Raw genomic sequence first — 21,077 nt, 5'->3', positions numbered from 1 at the left:
ATGTTTTTCAGATGAGATATTAAACCTGCTCAGGTGGATGTTAAAGATCCCATGGCACTATTTGAACAGAGAAGGGAGTTTCTCCCAGTGTCTTTGCCAACAAATTCCACCAGATGAAATTGGTCACTCACTCCCTGCTGTTTCTGAGACATTGTTGTGCTCAAACTGCCTGCCACAAAATGCAGTCAATCGACTTTACAGTACATTCTGTGAAGTGCTTTGAGACATCTCGATGACGTGATAAGGTGCTACATCAATTGCAAGGATTATTATTATTATTCATAATATACTGATTGAAGAGGGACAAAAGTTGCTTCTTGGATACATCTTAGGTTAGAAATAGCATTGTTCCTGTGATTCATTTACTTTGCATGCAAAGCACCTAAAAAAGTGATGATTTGTGGATATTCCAAAGAATTTGGTTGGAAATACCACAGACAATTGAATTGACAAATTGTCAAATTGTAACCTGGTTGCAATTGTTACATTCTGATTCTTCATTCCACACCACCGAATCAAAAGGGTAGAAACCAGCTTTTGTAGATTTCTCCAGAGTATTAGTTTTTGCCAGTTATACTTTGGTGGTGAAAAGAATGTTAAGAAAATTACAAATAGTGGCTATTTAATGTGAAGTTGCTACAGAAGAGACTAATGGTAGGCTCAAACAATTATAAACACGACAATGATAGAAATACAATTACACGAACAATTACACTCCACAGTCTAGGACCACCTTCCCCACAAAATCTTATCATAACATGGGAACATGAGTATTACTATAATGACCTGAATATTTGTAACATTTTGAGAAATGGGATATTCCAAATAGTAGTTCTAATCTATGTATATCAACTAATTGGTTTTCTGCAGAGATTGTTAAACAGTCCATTAAGCAGGTGACCAAGATAAAGGGTATGTTCTGTAGCTGACAGGGGAGGTTTATGCTTCATTTATATTGCTGTAAGTGAAGCAATGTTGCTTTCTTCAGGAAAGTGGTATACAGTATGAATCTGATTTATGTTTCTTGTTTTGTATTGGTGAGAGGTTTCAGAGTTTCATGCATATGCACTTGGCTGTGTGTTTACAGAACTCCAAAATCGAGTGTTAGGCTTTTTGTGTTATTGAAGAAGATGCTTATTTAACCAGCATTTTAAATAACATAAAAAGTTCTGCTTGAAAGTTTCTAAGTCACTTTCTCAAAGTGGACTCAGCAGCGAGGCTTTAGCATGAATTTTGCTGCTAAAGCCCCAATTTAGACCCTACTTTTTGAGGCGCTTTGCATGCAGAGTAAATGGATCACAGAAATACTGTTCTAACCTAAGATGCATCCAAGAAGCAAGTTTTGTCCCTCGTGAATTACCATGTATGAATTCCGAAATACAAGAATCTATCAGGAATCTACAGGGCTGACCTGATCAGGTATAATTGGCAATATTCAGAAACCCTTCTGAGAAAAAAATGAAACCCCAGGAATGAATTGTAACAAATGTTCCCTTCACTCACTGGCTTTACCAGTACCTGTACTAATAGATGATCTGAGGTTACACTGTAGTTTCAGGCTAAGAGTATATTGCATATTATTTACTGTTTTCAGCAATTTGCAGCTTCTGTAACAAAGTAACATAGCAAAGAGTAATTCAGGATGTATTGTAGAATCATAATAATGTATTGCAGATGAATTGTAAACGAATGGCTATTTGATACCAATAGTTTGGATTAAGTATGTGCAGAATGTCGCTTTTTGGAACAGGTCTGATTCTTTCCTTTCCCCATGGTTCATCAAGATAATTTCATCACATGTGACCGACAAGTGAATGGCAAACTGCTTTTTCCTGTGTCAAAATAAACCGCTTTGCTGTTATTTAACTGTGACAGCACTCTCTTCAGATTTGGTAATAAGAGAGTAAATGGCATATTATTTACTGATTTCAGAAATTTGCAGCTTCTGTAACAAAGTAACGTGTAGTAATTTGTGTAGTTCCATCCACATGAGAAGTATGTTTGAAGTCAAGGGACACCTATTATCTTATAAATCTTTAAATAATAGTCAAAAACGGAAATTCTTTGAATTTTACTTAGGCACTAAATATATTATACAAAATAGCTTGTCATGCATCATCTTTTGTTACTTAGTTTTTGCATTGAAGCATTGGCTGATGTGTAAACTGTGTGTTTTTATAGTGAATTGTAAATGGCAAAAAGTCATGGTTTATTCATTTTGGCAATGCAGTAAAGTAAATATTGGCAGAAGGTAATGGCAGTTGTACTGTCACTAGCTTTACCAGAACAATAAAGGCCTAGCTTATTTTGGGTTACTCTGGATGTACCTCATCTGTCATCAGCTTCCCTTCAGTGCCTTTGCCTACACTATCTGAAGCTTTCATTCCTGACAATCAACATCATTGTGTTTGCAATGGACTGAGAGTAGACTGGCATGACATTCAAGCACAGTTCAACTGCTACTTTGCTTTTGCACCACTTACTCCCCAAAGAGGTTTAAAATTAATGCAAAAGGATTGAGCTGAATGTAGACTGGGTCTATGTTGGTATACGAACAGTGTACATGGTGGTACCATGTTCATAACACCATCACCAAATTAAAATGCATGCTTGAAACTGGAAGAATATAATTAGTGTGTGGTCAGTGGCAGCACGGTCACCGATGGCAACAGGTTATTCAACTGTGCACCGAAGGGTTAAACGCTCTATACCAGTAGGTTCTACTGTTGCCAAAGCAGGTTTAAAATGAGACTGACAGGTAGACCACCTACATTGTTTACCCAGCAGTAAGTCAGATCCCGGTTGTTAGTCGATTGGTGGATCGCTTTTCTGGGGGTAATAATCCCTTCAAAAATAAACAATAATAATAATTTGGTCGCTCGATCCATGACTGTTTGTGGAACACTACTGCGCGCAATTGGCTACCGTGTTTCGTCCACAAAATCCACAGTCACTCCACTTTACAGTATATCCTGTGAATCACTTTGAGACGTCTCGACATTGTGATAAGGCGCTATATCAAATGCAAGGATTATTATTATTATACTTTGAACATACCAGCAAATAGCAGCTACAGATAAAGTCAATATGAGGTTGTACAAATACCACCTGCCTTCTATTGATTGATCTGACAAAATATTCACGGGTTCAGATTTAATAACTAAAGATAAGCATCTTTCGAGGAGTAATAATACCGGTCTTAACATGGCAACCAGAAACAGTGCAGCATACAAATTAGCATGTCTACCAGCGAGCACAGGAAAGTAGAGGCTAGTTTTGATTATTTGAAGAGAATTATTTGAAGAGGAGGATCTTGAGACTTGCTTTGAAGGAGGCAAGAGAGGGAGCAAGGCAAAGCGACTGTGGTATAGAGTTCCAAAGGGTGGGGGCAGAGAGGCTGAAGGCTCGACCACCAATGGTGGAATGGGTTGGGCGGGGGATGTGGAGCAGGCCAGAGCCTGCTAAACAGAGGGAGTGGACACAGGTTGATATGGGGGGAGTAGCAGGTCACAGTGGTAGGAAGGAGCAAAGCCGTGGAGGGCCTTGAAGTCTAGGATGAGGATTTTGAACTCTATCCTCTGAGGTATGGGTGAGGATGGGGCTAATAGGGTCATAGACTCTGGTGCGGGAGAGGATACAAGCTGCAGAGTTCTGGATGATCTGCCACATGTGGAGGGAAGAGTTGGGAAGGCCGACAAGCAGGGAGTTGGCATACTCGAGCCTAGATGTGATAGGTGCGATAAATACTAGGTTCTATATTTGATAAAGAGTATCTCAATGTATGTTAAAATCTAGCTGTAACTTATTGTTTGGAGTAATGGTATTTCTCATTTTATGCGATGAGACAAAACTTCATAAAAGCTGCCTATATGACCCGAATGCACAGATGCAAGGACAAATAGAAGATAAAGTTTCTTCTTGAATTGCAGCTGGTGTTTTTAACAACACATTGAACAGACTGGTATACATGACCAAAGAGGTATAAAGGACTAGAGATTTTTGGGTTAGAGAAAAAAAGCTGAGTTTTGGGAATGGAGCAGCTAACCACAACCAATCTTGAGGAAAGAGGGACACACTACAATTAATATGGATCGACACACCTTAACATGTTGATTCCTCCATCAAAGCCACTATATTGATCTGATCAACCTATTGCAGAGAACTTTACTAACCCCTTGTAAGCATTAATTTGATTACTAATGCGTCGTAAGCATTAATTTGATGAAACATATAACTTTGATATGGATAACCTTGCTAATCTTTTATTAAATTTTACTACTTAAAAGGAAATTTGTTTCAATTCATACTTCACTGCAGGGTCACTAATTTAAATCAGCCTTGCAAAAGCAACAGTCGCCAATAGAAATTTAAAACATTAAGCAAAAGGTGAAGTTTCTGCCCCAAATACTACTTCTGTTTTGTCTATTTGTTTTGCTTGTTTCCTGCTTGCTTTCTGCCTGTGGATTTCTAGAATACTTTGTCAGGCTTAGTGAGCCTGCCACAGAACCTTACACAAATCCATCAGCTGGAATACATTCGCAGATGAAATCCAGGATTTGATAACCTTCTTCAGTGGTTTCCAGTATCTTTACAAGGCAGCAAGCGGCACAGGACAAAGAGGTTTAAACAAACCACGAACCAAAGAAAACAATTTAAGTGGGTTTCCCCAAGATAAATGAAAAGATAAAGTTCCTTATGGTTGTTCAAAGAATATACCTGGATGTAAAATGTACAAAAGATAGGGAAGAATCTTCACTTTCTGGATCCTGGATATAGGACAGGGAACCATTTGACATGATTTCTCCAAAAATGATAATAATAATAATAATAATCCTTGCATTTGATATAGCGCTTTTCATGTCAGGAGGACATCCCAAAGCGCTTCACAGAACACACTGTAAAGTGAATTGACTGTATATTTGTGGGCGAACGCGGCAGCCAATTGCGCACAGCAATGTCCCACAAACAGTCGTAGATTGAAAATGACCAATTTATTATTGTTTTTGGTTTTGGAGGGATTATTATTAGGCGTGTGGAGTAAGGAAACTTGCCCAAGGTTTCGCCCTGCCTGGAATTGAACTCAGGTCTCTCACTTGCAAAGCGAGTGCTCTAACCACTGAGCTACAGGACTCCACTGATGATGATACAAGGACAGCTAGTTTCATGGAAAGATATGAATTATGATTGACCTGCATATCTAGGTAGTTTTGGTCCATTAAAATGACATATTATAGTACCCTGAGGAAGTCTAAAGGTCATGACTCCTGCCTTGGTATAATTAATCTTTTACATTGCCAGAACATCATTATATTTAACAGGTTACATTTGGTATCTACAATATTATACAAAATTGTTGCAAGGATGACCTATCCTATTGTAGTAGTGCCTATTATGTGCATCAATGCATTTTGGATTTATACAAATGAGCCATATCTGAATTTTGTTTATAATAGAAGAAATAACTAGTAATTAATTTTGAGGTATAAAAGTGTTAATTTTTTCCAAAATCCTTAATTAAGTAGGAGGTAGTATATAGAATAATTGATACACTATATAAATTAGTGTGATCTCTGCAGAAAAAAGTTTTTAAATAGTTTACAGTGTAATATTATCAACATCATGAAAAAGCCAGTTCTCTGTATTTACAGATGTATGTTTTATAAATGTATAAAAACACAATGCTTGCAGTGATTAATATACACATCATTAATTAAATGATATAATAATAATCCTTGCATTTGAGATAGGGCCTATCATGTCTTCGAGATGTCTCTAAGCGCTTCAATGCTAATACGTACAGAATAGTACTCTCCAAATCAGTTACATTCTACCAGCTAAAGTAAGCAACTTCTCTCCACTTCCATTCTACTGCAGAGCTTTATCCCAACTAGAGCAGCCTGAGGCAAACTCAGCAATGGCTAAAGTGATTTTTCAAATAGTGTGTTCCTTTGGGTTAGGTTCAGTGCTGTACAGGTTCCCAATGTCTCACTATAGTACAGCAATTGTGAATCAAATAGTGTTATTTTCCATGGTCATATCCTGAATGCGATCAGCTTTAGCAGGACATCCATCTTTGCTCTTGGTTGAAATGGAAATGTATACCTAACTGCATAGCATCCAATTCTACAGTTGACTTTCCTGAATCAGGGTCAACATGTGTTTGGTTGTGGATCGTTTTCAACAGACCTGCAAAGCAGGTAATTTTAAAAATAGACACAAAACTGTCTGAATTTACAGTGAGCTGAGCAGTGTCAGAAAGAAAAAAATCACTCTGTGCATGTCCAATTCTGAAAGAGAAGGCGAGCAAAGTGCAGGTTTTGCAGTCTCCTACTTTTTTTTTGCTGTGACAGTAGCTGCTGCTAAGCTGCGGCTATATTTGCCTGAAATCTCCGACACTACTGGCATAACAATAATGCTCTCTGTGTCATCCCGCAGGAAAGAAGCACTAGGCATGCCACATTAATTTATAATATTATCTGTCACATTGATCTTTCTGCCTATCTGTAAACAAGTGTTCTACTACTGCTCTTTATGCATCACATTATGCAGGGGAATATCATTGTAATGCAGTTCTCTGGGGCCAAAAGCTCAGAGGCTGCATTATAAGCATAGTGTAAAAATGGCGGGCTCCTGGGTTTGTTAAATTGCCGCTAATGACATTTCCTTTGCGTTGTGCTCCATGCACAGGAAACATCTCTGAAGTCACTTTGTGATGTACGTGGGTGGACTCCACGTGCAAGAAACACCATTGACATCAATTCCTTTGCAAAGTGACATCAGTGGCACTATGCACAGTGAGCAGAAAGTGACATCAGCGACACTTCATGCTCTGTGCGCTTACCAACAATGTATACGAAGTGAGATCAGCGTTGACCTGAATACCCGCGAGTTTGACATTTTTAGAGTGGGATGTCAGATGTACCATGGTTCTGATTAACATGGGCTCGCATTAGACCCAAACTTTAGTTGAAACAGCATCTAAACACTCGATAGAGGGTGCTATAACAAGGTTCCCTTGTCGTATCATCATTAATCAGATCCTAAAGGGGGTGTGCTTGAAGGAAAAATCACTACACACAGACTATGGAGCTTCACAACTGAAGCTGGAAGAGTTGAAGAGTTTTTACTTTCATCCTTTATGGTGCATCTTAATTTTAAAAAATACTATTAAAATAAGCCCCTTCCTGTATAATCTGTTAAATATAGTAAGTCTGCTATGTCTTTGACAAATTGTTTTATTGACATGATATTTAACCTTGGATGTGAGTGATATTGAAACTGCAGAACATCCTTATCTTACAGTTACATTCAAATCTTTACCTAAACCTTCTGATATCAAGTTATTATTATCTAATCATATGCTAGCTTTTGACTGGTGGATAATGATATTTCACTTTAATGTTTTGCTGAAATTCCAGAATACAACCACAAGACAATATTTTTAATAATACAAATATTATTATTAAAAATAATATGTGCGCTGATGTTTTCTAATATTGAGCTAACTTTGGAAATGAGTACACATGCACCAACATTGAACCTATAACAGCAACTCAAGGTTAAAAATACTAGTCGTTTGTAAGATACGTATGTTCTGCAGTTTGAAACAAGTAAAAAAGGCAAGCTGTGATATCCCCATAGTTAAGTAGCTTGCTGACGCTCCCCTTAAATGGAATAAAACTGTCACAGTCTTGGGAAATTATTATTAAAGGATTCTAGTAAATATAATACAAAAGTATTGGGTACAATTTATGGTTGTGCGACCATGTGTAACTGCAGGTAGATATAATTACAGAAACCCTTATTTACATTGAAACCAACAAGCAATGAAGATAATTACAGGTGAATCTGTTATCTGAACATTACCAGCAAATTGTTTGCTTTATGTTTTAGGTGGGATGATTAATGAATCAGTTAAGGTTTCTATTTAAGGTTTAAGATTGTGAGCACAGAACTAGAGATACAATGTTAAAAAGTCTTAAGCAAAATTAAAGTTTGTAAGATTAGAATGGAACGTGTAGCAGATTTAAATGGTCAATTATATCTTTCAAATATGACTACCTTGTTAACATATTAGAGGCTATGCAAATTGGAGTAAACTGAGATAAATAAATACTCCATGGGACACGGAAAGAGTGAAAGGGATCAGGTAAGTTTGAGTAATTATTGACCTTGATAACATCTACTTGTAATTGGTAAATCTCATAAGCACACAAAATGAAGGGCAGTGCATTTCTCGGAAAGAAGAGAATATTTGCTCACTGGACAACTCAATAGATTTACTGATAAGTAGACAATTACTCACTCTGTCTCTAAACTGGATTGGGTAATGTGACCAATCATAAGGATAACATAATATCAATCAGAAATTTTTCAACAACCATCAATACCTTTGTAATGATTTGAAACATTTAGCATTAGAATTCAAGTAGTTAGATTATGAATCCTTATATTTGCAAATTATGTTTTGTGATAAATCCAGAGTGGGAGCTCTCCTGCGTGTCTATCATTGTGATAAGCCGAGCAATGTTTAGATACCAATTAGTGAACATTTTGTAGAGCTACCCAACCGACCGTAGGAACAGGATTAATAATGAAATATCTAGGCAGATCCGCATCTTAAGAGAATTAGCTCTCTTCTCCCTACCAGAAGGTTTTATGTTCTTATGTTAAGCCCTAAAGCTGTCTTTTACTGTAAATTGATATGGTTAACTGCACTTATCAATCCATAGCTATTCCACCAGATATGATATAAAGAGCAATGAAGTGTTCCATTTGTGAAGGAAGGTAAAATTGCTAGAACTAGACCAATGACACTTGACCAGATGATTTTAACATTTTACAGCGACTATAGTGAAGTCTCTTCTGTCATTCAAAGTGAAGAGGACTGTAGATGGATGAGCGCAACCATGAGAAAGTAAAGGTAACAAACAGGGTAAATAGAAGTTTGCCCAAAGCTAGTTGCAATGTGTGGTGTTCAGTGCTTTAAAGGAAGTATCTGGCCCTTAGCTACAGAGATCGCTGCCTTATTTTTGAATTAATGTGATGCATTACCCTGTTAGAGGGCATTATAAATACATGCAGGTTTTCTGTGAGCATTTAGGCCATCAGACTAAGGACATTCTTACCTCGTATCTCACTGTGATAGCAATAAGACATCAAGCAATATGGGCAAAGAGGGAGGGGAGATGTGATAATATGTATCAACTCTTTTGTAATATGTTCATCAAGTGATTCTGTACTGAGTAGATACATAACTGTGATCTGTGTAATTAGGCTGTTAGTGTTGTCACCAAGGAAGTAATCCATTGACTTGATCTATAATAGTTCAGTGAGAATTTTAGAATTATTGAAGGACAATAAGTGAGACAAGACATGAACAGATTATTCCTATGTATATATATGACATTTTTTTGTTTGAGAATTGTTTCGTGTATTCTCCTCTTTTACTCTCCCGGAGGCACTCACAAAATGATCATTCTTTATGTACAAGTCTAGACAGTGAGTGTTGACAGGCTATTCATTTATGGAAGGGATCATAACCTGATCCTGTTCTCATCCAATACATATGCCCATTTTCTATCAGGCTTCAGATTTACCATTAATTATTACTAAATATTACTGGACCGCTTTTGAATATATACATTGTAATTCATGAACAATAAGCTAAATTTTTAAAAATACATATACCATTATTCTCATCATGATTCTCACAGAATGTATTAAAGATTACGTAGACACTTACATAGATCTGAAATGTCAGTGAAATCAAGGACAACGATACTTTGCTTTTATAATTGTCTCTCAGTGGCATGGTTTTACTCACCGCAGAAACAATCAGCTCTCCACCAAGACTTTGAATTTCAGCTTTGACCTGGCTGCAGATTTTCAGCTGATGGGAGTAGAGCTTGATCTGTTCCAGGTATGCCAACAAGTCATGTTTACAAGACAGATCTTGACACTGAAAATACAAAAAACAGCATTGATTGACATACAGGTTCTTTTAATACTAATGTAGTAAAAAAAATTGAAAAATGTGAGCTTCAGTGCGATTTCTATATCAGAAAACAATATTTAATTTTACAATATTAGGATACCTTTTTGCAAAACTATAAACCATGCAAAGGCTACCGTGGCATTCAATGTGCATGGATACATTTTCTGGTTGTACTAAGAACTGCTTCTCTATAAATAAAGAAAAATTCCCAGAGGAAGAACTTTGTAAATTGCGTATAGTAAAAAGAATTGCACAGAATATGTGAATTCTAATATGAATATTTCGGTATTCCCAGTACAGCAAATGTAGAGGAATGCTTTCTGAATATGCTAATTAAAAATAGTCACAGACACTTGGTCAGTATAACAGGACAGTGGGTGTTAACTGTCAGCTCATCCACAACAAAGCACAAGTGACTCAGCAACCTGCTGAAAATACAGTTCTAGATTTTGAAATGGGTTTGGAAGTCACGCATTCTCATTGCAGATCACATGCCTAGCAAGGGTCTAGTCTCAATTCTGTAGAAATCCCAAACTGTATTGCTCAAACTACCAAAAAGGTTAATCAGTGTTAATGTAATTTTATTTTTATTCAAAGACAATTAATAACTATGCATTAGAAAACCACACAGCAATAGATCTCCAGAAGGAATCAAATACAATATTTTTATGTCGATCTAAACACACAAACGTTTCCACCAGAGTATGCAGTACAATTTTTGTTACTTAGTTCTTTGACAGCTCATAGCCTGCCTGTGATTAGACTTGTCGTCTGTGACTTATCCTGCTTGGTCGACAATGCATAGCTGATAGTTTGGATGAGCCTGGCTTAATTTTGCATTCATTCCTCTACTCAGGCATGATCTTATGTGGACCATTAGTGAAACAAATGAGACAACAGAGGAACTTATTCAAATGCAGTGACACATTTTGCAGACTTCAAAGTAAAATTTGTCTGACTGCTTTAATAATAATCTGGTAAATCTTCTTATCGCACACAAATTTTAAAGGTTTGTACACATGTCTTACTTTTAAAGTACTCCTAAATTTCAAAAATACAGTTGGTAAAGTGATGTCATATTCTCATTCAACATTTGTAAAATTCAACAATTAAATTATCATGCTAAGACAATATATTCTAGGAAAGAAACAAGTATTTAAATATTCTGCTAACAATTCTGGGTACAGCTTACTTCAGCCAAGGAGCTGTCTCACTTTAGATGCCAATAATGCATAAATTTTACCGTACTTGTGACAATTTGCTGTGAAATTCATGAAGAATCACAGCATAAATCGGGTTTAAGGTGCATTCACTTTGAAGGTTACCTGCCAAGATCGCTTTGACCTTTAATTGACTAACTACGCAAGAACTTTTCGGAGACCGTTTTAATGTTAGAGTTGATTCATTTCCAGCTGGTTTAGTAAGAAGCTAGGTTTTGCCTTTGGTTAGTAGATTCTTGTGCATATTCTTATTTGCATCCAATTTCTTACAGAGTTGCAAAGAGTTATCCTCAGCCTCCTCCTGCAAAAGTGATCCAGATCGGGAAATATAAATCAGTTTTCCCACTTCAAATCACTACTGCTGGAAGCGATTTCGTATCAGCTCTAGCAGAATAACTGGTTGTTAGATAAGTGTCAATACAGGACCTAGATATGCTGAGTGTTTGTTACAAACATAAGGATTACCAATAATAGATTCACTTTGTAGCTGCGGTACGTTTTCATGCTCGTTCAGCTATAAAATGGCATTACAAGCACCGGGTTTGTACAGAGGATATTAAAATGTTACTGGAAAGACCTGGACTGCTCTATTTTGCTTTCTGTCCATCAATAGTAGCAAGTTATTCAACACCAAACAAACAGCAGAATTGGAAAACTGCAGTTCCTTCTTTTCACTACAAAGTATGAATAAATTATGATTGATAAAGGATGGATCAAACTAATAAATGTACACACTAACGGAAGAACTAGAAAAAATGCCTGAATATATCTTCAAAATGAGCTGATGCGTGGTGCTGTTTGTGAATACAGTCAAGTCATCAGAGACAAGCCATGTGAAAAACAATTGCATTAACCATCACCACCATCATCATAACAGATCAATAAAAATATTTTTTGCACCAAACTTAGTTCATAAATTTAGCAGTTTTTGCCTCTTTTCACCATTTTCGTGCTGAGAAGTAATTCCCCCATTCCCCAGCATAGCTATCTACCCTCATAGGTTTGCACATTGCCATTCACAACAGCTACATTTATCAATTCCCATGCCACAGCCTCATCAGGTGCTGTTGTGGAACAAATTTGATTTGCTTTCTATAACAGCCTATGGCACAATTATACTTATATCTCATATTTTTTCCACAATAGATCTAAATCTTATAAGCTGTTGACTTTCTAACCTCATAGCATTCAGAATCATATTTGTAGTCTGAAGTTTTCCTTATATTGAATTGTTGCTGAAAAGCACAGAAAGAAAATATCAATTTCAAGAGTTAGTCTCATGCCACTAAAAGAAAAGGCAGTTTCTTCTGATGTCTTGGCCAACAATTCTCCAGGTAAACTGGACTTTCACTTCATCGCTTTTTGTAGGACCTGTTGGGTGCAGATTGGCCTCCATGTTTGCCTACACATACACAGTTACTACACTTGACAGGCATTAGTTGTAAAGTGATTTCAGACAGTTTGACATTATTGATGCTATATAAAATGCAAAGATTATTAATTATGATTATTATACTAATGAACGCTTTGTTACTAAACATTGACAACATAGGAAATTTTGCAATACATTTCATATTTTTATAATCCAATTTGTAATTATTACGGTATCAAATTTAATACTTGTTTAGCAGATTCAGATTCTCTTGAAATATACCAACTCATAGACTTGCAAAATATTTACAAGTGATATAAACAGAATTATGAAGCAGATTCTTATCTGAATTCCTACTGCACTTAAGCAGCTGTTGATAAGCCAGTGCTAATCATCCATCATGCATTGTGACACAAGTGTTTTCTGACGTGAATACTGAATTCTCGCTAAACCCTTGATGTGAAATCACAACAGCATTGATGAACAGAAGAGCAATATGTGGTTCACAGACAGATGTTATCAACTGAGAAATAGATTGTTGTATTTCAAATAAGAACAAATCAAAAGTAAAACTATTTTGAGTTATTTGTTATTTAATATTCATGTTATTATTAGAGCTGCACTATAAAAAGAATGTTCAGGTCAAGATATCTACTGATTTGAAGATGGCATACTGGATGGGTTTCCAAGTCGATGGTGCAATTTTAAGTTCAAATCCATCCTGACATTAAATTGTGCAAGTATCATCTGTAAAATGCAATAGATTGTCAATGCTCTACAGGGTTGCAGAGTTGAACATTTTAATATAATAGTGTACCTCTGAAAGGAAGAAATAAAACTCTTTGTTTCATCCATTGTAGCACATTACTGGTTGATACTCATGAATTATCTGTCACCTGTCATAACGTACTTAAATATGTGAAAGAAAAACAGAAACGATACCTGGTTAGCAATCTGCCGTGCTAAAATATCCATTCTGGAACCCGACTCTGAGATTGTTTTGGCTGCATTGATTACATCAGATATATGTTTCAGTGGCCCTCGACCTCTGTGGGATGCAAATCAGATCATTTAGCTGCAATACATGGCAAATTATTAAGGCATTTAGACATTAAACATTTCAAAAGTGTAAGATTCCACATTTAGATTTGTAATGTGTTTATAAGTGGACCCTCACACAGTTGTCATTATGGTCTTAATAATTCCATAACAACCAACACAAAGCAAAGGGAAAGAGGTTTTTCTACTGATATTGGGTGTTTACAAAATCATGCTTTTTTTTCACTATATTAAAAAATGGATTGGGGAGAGGAGCTTGGATTATTTAGGTTCGTACAGCAGAGGACAAAATTCCAGTAAGACAACACAGAGGGCAACATTATCTTCAACGATAAGTATGATCGAGCCATAGGTCTCGACAAAGCAAGGGTAGAATAGGCAGTAGAATGGCAATTGAACATAACACTCAAATTTCCTACAATTTTCTTGTAAAGGATTACTTAAAGTCAGGCAGACTTGACCCATTTCTAAAATGTCCTACGTTTCTAATCTGCCCGTTTTCCTAGTCCAACCTGCAGCAAATCATACAAAGAATATAATGCAAGACCAAATATATGTTTAAAAATAAAGCAAAGAACCATAAGCAATTGGTTGCCTCGTTTCACCTGCAAATACACAGTAAATTCACTTTACAGTATATTCTGTGAAGCACTTTGAGATTTCTCGAAGACGTGAAAAGCGCTATATCAAATGCAAGGATTATTATTATTATAAAGTAGGAAAATAAAACATGATCTCGTTTTAGAAAAAAAATAAAATCCTAATGGTCTTCATAAGCAGCAAGTGTGTCAAAATGTGTTTCTCCTAATCATTTTGCGTTTACTAAAGTATTAAATTGACCGACAGAAAAGGATTAATCTTCTATCCCTGCCATTAATTTTCAGAGGTATTCAAGATGGGATCATTTTCCATTGCATTTAACTTTTTTCTATTTTGCTGGATATCAAATATATCAATTATTAAATGTGTAAGCTTCACTAAACATGACAATTAACTTGTTATGAAGTTATTAAGGTTATGATGTTATGCATTGCTGATAAAAAAATGTTCACATATTTGGATTCTGTGGTGCAAGCTTAATGAGAAGCTTTGCTTTATGATACGAATTCTAGTCTACAAATGTGGATCAGAATTTCAGTCTGGGATTAAATCACTCTGCTGCACTAAGCTAACTTCAATATTTATCTTCTCTGCCAAATGTGAAAGATAAACTCAAAGTGAATTCATTGCACATCTTGTACTATAGTTTTATTGGAGGTGGAACTCTAAGAACATTAAGGCAGCAGGCACAAGACATGCTGTACTGTATAGGTCCTCTCATCATGCTGAAGACAGATTTTTCATCAAATATCTGATGAGGAAACTCTGAGGCTTTGGCAGCAACTGATGGAAGGCTTTACCTGGGGTCTGGGTTTGTGAACACATTTTCATGTATCCAGGGCTTGGAATCCACGTTGATTGGTATTCACAGAAGTAAGTAGCTACTGCTCAAGCTCTGCACCTCCAAGTGGAGGCATGTTATATGCTTTTAGGTCACATTCAACTTATGTGGAACTCTCAGTCGGGCTTGGATACTCTTAAGCATAGTTTCTATATGTGTCAGACACCTGGCTGACAAAAAGGCTTATAAATTAATTTCTCTTTCGTGCTTCTGCTTATTGCTTCCCCTCCAGGATCATGTCCTGTGGCCAATTTTCATGTGAACCCTCGACAACACCTTGGGACATCCTCCTGATGTGAAAGGCGCCATATAAATGTAATTTGTTGGTATTTTGCTGTTGATAAGGCATGCTGGAATGCTATTTAGTCATCTGGATATCACAGCAAAGTCCAATCCTCTTGTCATCTGACTTCCACATGTGAAGACTTTCTAACAGTGGTCATTGGATAGTGAACAAGAGGAGAAACTTTGACTAACTTTTCTCCTTCAACAACAACTTGCACTTATATAGCGCCCTCCACTTACATAGCGCCTGTGGACGGGCAAGGCCATAGTATTTTATTTTAATATTTTATTTATTATTTTATTATGTAGTGTATTTTAATGTCGTGCCTGATCTGAGATTTGCTAAAACAATACAGATCTATTTAGGGCCTATACGATTGAACTAAATCAAAGTAGACAGATTTACTGACTGAGTCACATGGGGAAGCTTGATTGAAGAATTCTAACACCTCAGCAATTCCATAAATCTATAAAGAAGTATGCTTCTCTTGCATGGGTGGTTCTGACAAGAAAGTTTTCCCAGTGAAGGTTCTATTGACTTTAGCTTCAAGGTAGACTCTTGCACATTGGTGGCCAACCTGTAGCCACAGGGCCATCAAGAAGCGCCACCCTCTCCCCCCCCATCCTCCACCCCCTGAACATTTGCATGAGTCTCGGTAAGTCTGCATTTCAATTAGTGGTGTGTTTTCAGTTTTTTCTTGATTATAGCATAAATCAAGAAATATTCAATCAAGGAAATGTATTTAGTTGGCTAACCATAACGGTTGGCCACAACTGCTTCAGTAGATACATTTATGTTAACACGAAAAGCACCACTGCTTCAATCATAATGCAGAACAATTGGCCAAACTCTTCCTAGGTTCTGCCATTGTATTGGAGGATTTTTAGATAGATATCTAAAAAGCAGTAAACTACAGGCATATGGGGAAAATGCAGGATAGGAGATTGAAAGATTTGCTAAAACAATACAGATCTAGTATAGAATATACTAGATACAGAAGGGCTAGTATAGAAAAGATGGGTCAAATGGCTGCCTTTTGTGCTGTAAATTTCTATTATAGGTTTCTATCCTAAGAGACCAAATTCCAGTGTTTGGGCTACAGCAATTATTTGTCAACATGGGCACAGGAATCTTGGCAAAATTGCAGGCCTTCATTTACTCTTTTTAAACTGGGAGATGCAGTAACATTTTCAGGCAGAATAGACTGAGATTGGAATCTCAGCAAAACATAAAGAGCAGAAAGGTTATTAATATTTACTGATTCTAAACAAGCAGCTGTGGCCACTGAGACGAGTCTAGATATTCTGCTGTCCAGAATATTTATTATTAATCTTGATGATGCTAATGCAAGTACCAAATCAACATTTGCAGTTACCCAAAGTTGTGTAGAAAGCAAGTTGTTATAATGAAAAGTATCATTTAATGGTATTACTGGACCATGAAGAGTGGCATCGCAGGATTTTATCTGCATGTCCTTATTCCAGTCAATTGATGCCACTGCATTAAGATACGTTTGCCCAGGTAGTCTAATTTTAAAATGCTGTAGATTTATAATAAAGAATGTTGCAAAGGGGATCTATTATATGTTTACATTTGAAGAAGTAAATAAATTAAAATGTCTGAAGTTTGTATTTCCACGCCTTGTTTTGTGCTTAAGAGGCTGTGTTCTGAAAAGATGTCATTGAGTAGACATGTGAAGAAGAGACTGGCCTGATGAGAGTACAGCATTAAAAGTAATAACAAATTGGATGAATGTTTTACAAGCTACATGACTGCTTTAGCCTCTAGTTAATTCAAAATTTGGTGGCCTATTGATTGCAGTCAAAAAAGTAATATTGGAGCTGAGACTGCCAGGCACATTTGCAAATAATTGTGTATTGCACGAGTTAACAGTATATTTTGTGTATATGATTACATTTGTAATCCAAGCATGCACCAAGTAATGCCAGTAAGAAAATGATTTGTACTATATTTGTGTCAATGCTTTGCAATAGAGACCATATATACTGACAGAATGCTCATGGCGGTCATTAAACCAGGAGATAAATATCAAACGGCCCTTCATACTGAAAAAAATACGTAATGGATATCTGTGCTAACATTGCAAACATAATTACAAAGAGAAGGGTAAATCATTAAATGAGTGCAGCAGAAAAACTTGTTACAAATAGAAAATATACATCAGGGTATAATTGATTACAATCTTTATGTAACTCATCAAGCAGACATTACAACACACTTGTGACCTTCTCACTAATATGTGTTGTTTAATCATTCATAAAATATCCAGTGGGGCCCTGTTGTGGATCCTCCGAGGGCTTTGTTCATTGTCACAACTGAGCAGACAAATCATTGCACTGTAAATTGTGTGTACTATGGCTCACAGTATCCATAAATCATTGCTTGAGCGGGGGGGGGGGGGTGAGAAACTTTCATGTATTAAACAGGAAAGCTGGATGTTCCCAGTCACGGGAACACTGGTCTGTGAACTGCTCCAGCACTTTTGTGCGCACGGTATATCTATTAAATTAGCACAACATTTATGCATTTCTCACTGAAAAGACCCATTAAGGATGAATATACAAAGCTATTAAGTGTCAATTGTGCTATTTTGCTCTGTTTGGGATATGTAGGTTTTTAACTCATGCATCAAAGCCACATCACAGATGTATTACAAAACTTTGATCTGCATCCAGAACTATTGGTTTGAATACCCTTCTCATCTACATTATGGACATTTTGTAAGGACTGCTAGAATTGACCTGTTATATTACCTGGTACCAGCCAAGGCCCTTAAGTGATACCAGGAAAGGGTGACACTGGCCCCAAAACAGATTATCCTGGAAGTCCATCACATGTTTCACATCGTACTCACTTATCCACACAATAGGCTTCAGTCTCCTCAGTCTCCCTTGCCAAATGCTATTTTCTCCACCTGTAATGCTGTAGTGATCCTTATTGAAATGAGCGTGTATATATGTAGATATCTGTGAACAGCTGGTAATTATCACCTCATTGCATTTGTTAATCAGGCCACAGAGTCTTAACATGGAAACGTCTTCCAATTGACTACAGTGCTGCCGTTAGTTTTATAACCCTCCAGAAATTAACACTCACAAACCACAATTTCTGTGTGTAAAGTTTTGGTTCAAAAATTATTAAAAAACACAAATAACATTCAAACCTCTTTACTCCGGAACTATTCAACAACCCAAATTTTGGCTGACATAAATGCAATCATGGGACAAATCATTTTAACTTATTGGTTCCATTTCTCTGTTTCAAACTGGGCACAAAAGGGGCATGTTGCTCTTCTCTGTTATTACCATTAGAAGCTTGACTAAAGTTGATCAAGTGGATCCTTGAATCAATAGGCACTTTAGCAATCATGGAGATAAAAGCTGTTGCATGCAGTTAGTGTTTGAAAAAATCACAGCAGTCATTTCCTCTCTTGAAAATCACAAAGAAGTCCAAGAGTGTGTTATGCACTGCAAACTAGGACAAGATGAAACTTCTGGTCTAAGTAAAATTCAAAGAACTAATATCAAAAAATTCATTGAAAGATGGATACTTGAGGATAAGTGAACAACTAGTGGTGATGCACGTCAAGTCTAACAGGATATAAAAAAGGAAAATTTAAAAGTTTGTAGGAAGTTGATGACTGTTGGCCTAAATACAAGACTACAGACAAAAAAAATAAAATCAGGCAATTCAATAGAGAATTGAAATGATAGGGTTGAAAAATACTTCAAAGGGAAAACCACAATTTGGTGTATCTAGCTTAAACTTGTCTCTTGCAGGGACAATGATGTCCTATGTACATCATACTAATTTATGAGAACTTTACTCCAATCAAGCAGAGTTCTCCTGTGGAATACTTAGGGTTCTTTCTGCAGGAGATACACATTATGTTCTGAACCATTTTCCCAATGTGACGTTCTACAGGTATTTATGCCATTTTCAACACTGATAGCCAGTCAGTTTCAGAGTAAACTATTCCACCAGGAAATATCAAGAAAGGTCAAGATAATACTTTTTTTTGAAGTTCACCATATCATAAGATGGTGGGTCACAATCTGATATAAATAAACTGATATAAAGTTCAATTAAAAGTCTGTATATAATCTCCCAAGCCTCCCTCTTCACTAAACACAAAGATCTTATTCACTAAATGTATCTTGTTCTTGGATAAAGAGGTCACCTTGTCTGCCACCCTGTTCAAGATTCAAGGCATGAATAGCAACTTGGCACTTCAGATGTATTCCAACTCCAGTTATTTCATCTTCTCCTCCAGCCACGCTGGTATCCAACTTGCCCACTTTGATAATTACAATGCTCGACATAAGCAAGAATTATTCTGTAGACATACACAGAGTCAATCTGAAACTGCTATAACTGAGGTATTATTAAACTTTGGGCGGTCTGCTATCTGTCCGCACATCAGCTTGTTAAATTTAGTTTCATGTGATAGGAACTCACAAAATTGTCATGTTGGATGCTGATAACTCTTGCAATCCAAGTAAAGCTCCAGGCACATTGTCACATGATCGAAACGTGAAAAGTACAAGTACAATAGCAATTAGAATCTGCTGTCCTAAAGGTTAAGGAATTTCTCTCTTTATTGAGCCCTTTCTCCCCTCCCTTTATTTGGTCCTTTTTATTATCACCACAAGAGACATTTCTTCACCTTTTCCAAATCGTCTATTTACTCCTCTGCTACTCTTCGGATTTGATATTCAGAGCAGGAGCATTCTACGAAGCAGTCTGGCACATTGTTCCAAGCCTCATCTAGAATGTAAGGGTATTACCCAGAGTTGCCAAACCTGCTGCCGGTTTCCTTCAGATGAAGATTGGACTGGAGTTGGGGCCATAAACAATGGAAATTGCAATATTCTGCAATGAACACTGCAAAACTGTGACAACTCTCAACAGACAGGGTTCAGACGAGTTTTTTTCCAGAATTTTGGGTAAGTATTCAGAGGTCACTGCATTTTCTCAGACTACAAAGTTCTGGATGACTTTAATATTTGCCCTTGAACCTGATCTTTGGCCATAATATTGGGTCAGTTACATCTCTCCAGTAGAACATTTAAAAACAAATATAATTACAGTCACGTGTACATCCAGCTATTATCAGATACAAAGAGCTACACTCAGTGTCTGCAGGTATGTTAGTTTTGTAGACGGCTTACTTTTGAGGATGCCTTTTATTTTAGCCACACCTGTTTGGGCTTTCAGCCTATCTGCCCCCAACTCTATCCCAGAGTCTCTTTACTTCACACCTTCTCTTACCTCTCTTCGAGGTCTGTCTGAAGACCTTCTTTGAGCGTACCTTCCGCCCTATCCAGGTCCCCCCCCCCCCCGCCCCCATCACTTTGGCCCCTACACCTCCCGATTCAACCCCTTGCTTGGGTGCAAATCCTTGCTATCCTCCCAGCATGAAAGGCGATATATAAATGCAACTTATTGTTGTTGCTTTATACCCTGATGAACACAGCATTCAAACTTTCCTCAACCCTAAATCAATTAAGAACTGTACTTGAGCAATGTTGCTCTTTAATTTCCTGCGTTTCTCTAATAGTCTGGCATTTATAGAGTTTATAATGTCCTGATATTTTAAGTTAAGCGTTTTTTTCAAATGTTTACAAATTGCAAATCGGTACCGCTTCTCCAAGTCATATTGTACACTCTGAATAGAGTAC

General features: G+C 36.8%; 1 protein-coding gene across 1 annotated transcript in view; it reads right to left on the bottom strand.

Annotated features, from left to right (window-relative positions):
• The window catches only part of LOC103181072 (catenin alpha-3), a 245,557-nt gene that overhangs the window by 9,456 nt on the left and 215,024 nt on the right, over positions 1-21,077 (bottom strand). The window contains exons 16-17 of the mRNA XM_007897286.2: positions 13,532-13,637; positions 9,827-9,961 (exon numbers count right to left, since the gene is read on the bottom strand). Coding sequence (XP_007895477.2) covers positions 9,827-9,961; positions 13,532-13,637 — 241 coding nt within the window. The remainder of the gene's footprint in view (positions 1-9,826; positions 9,962-13,531; positions 13,638-21,077) is intronic.

The sequence above is a fragment of the Callorhinchus milii genome, unplaced genomic scaffold (genome assembly GCF_018977255.1).
Source record: "Callorhinchus milii isolate IMCB2004 unplaced genomic scaffold, IMCB_Cmil_1.0 Scaffold7, whole genome shotgun sequence".
In the NCBI taxonomy this organism is placed as follows: Eukaryota; Metazoa; Chordata; class Chondrichthyes; order Chimaeriformes; family Callorhinchidae; genus Callorhinchus; species Callorhinchus milii.
The sequence above is the reverse complement of the archived record's forward strand: the minus strand, read 5'-3'. Positions and strand labels throughout refer to the sequence as shown.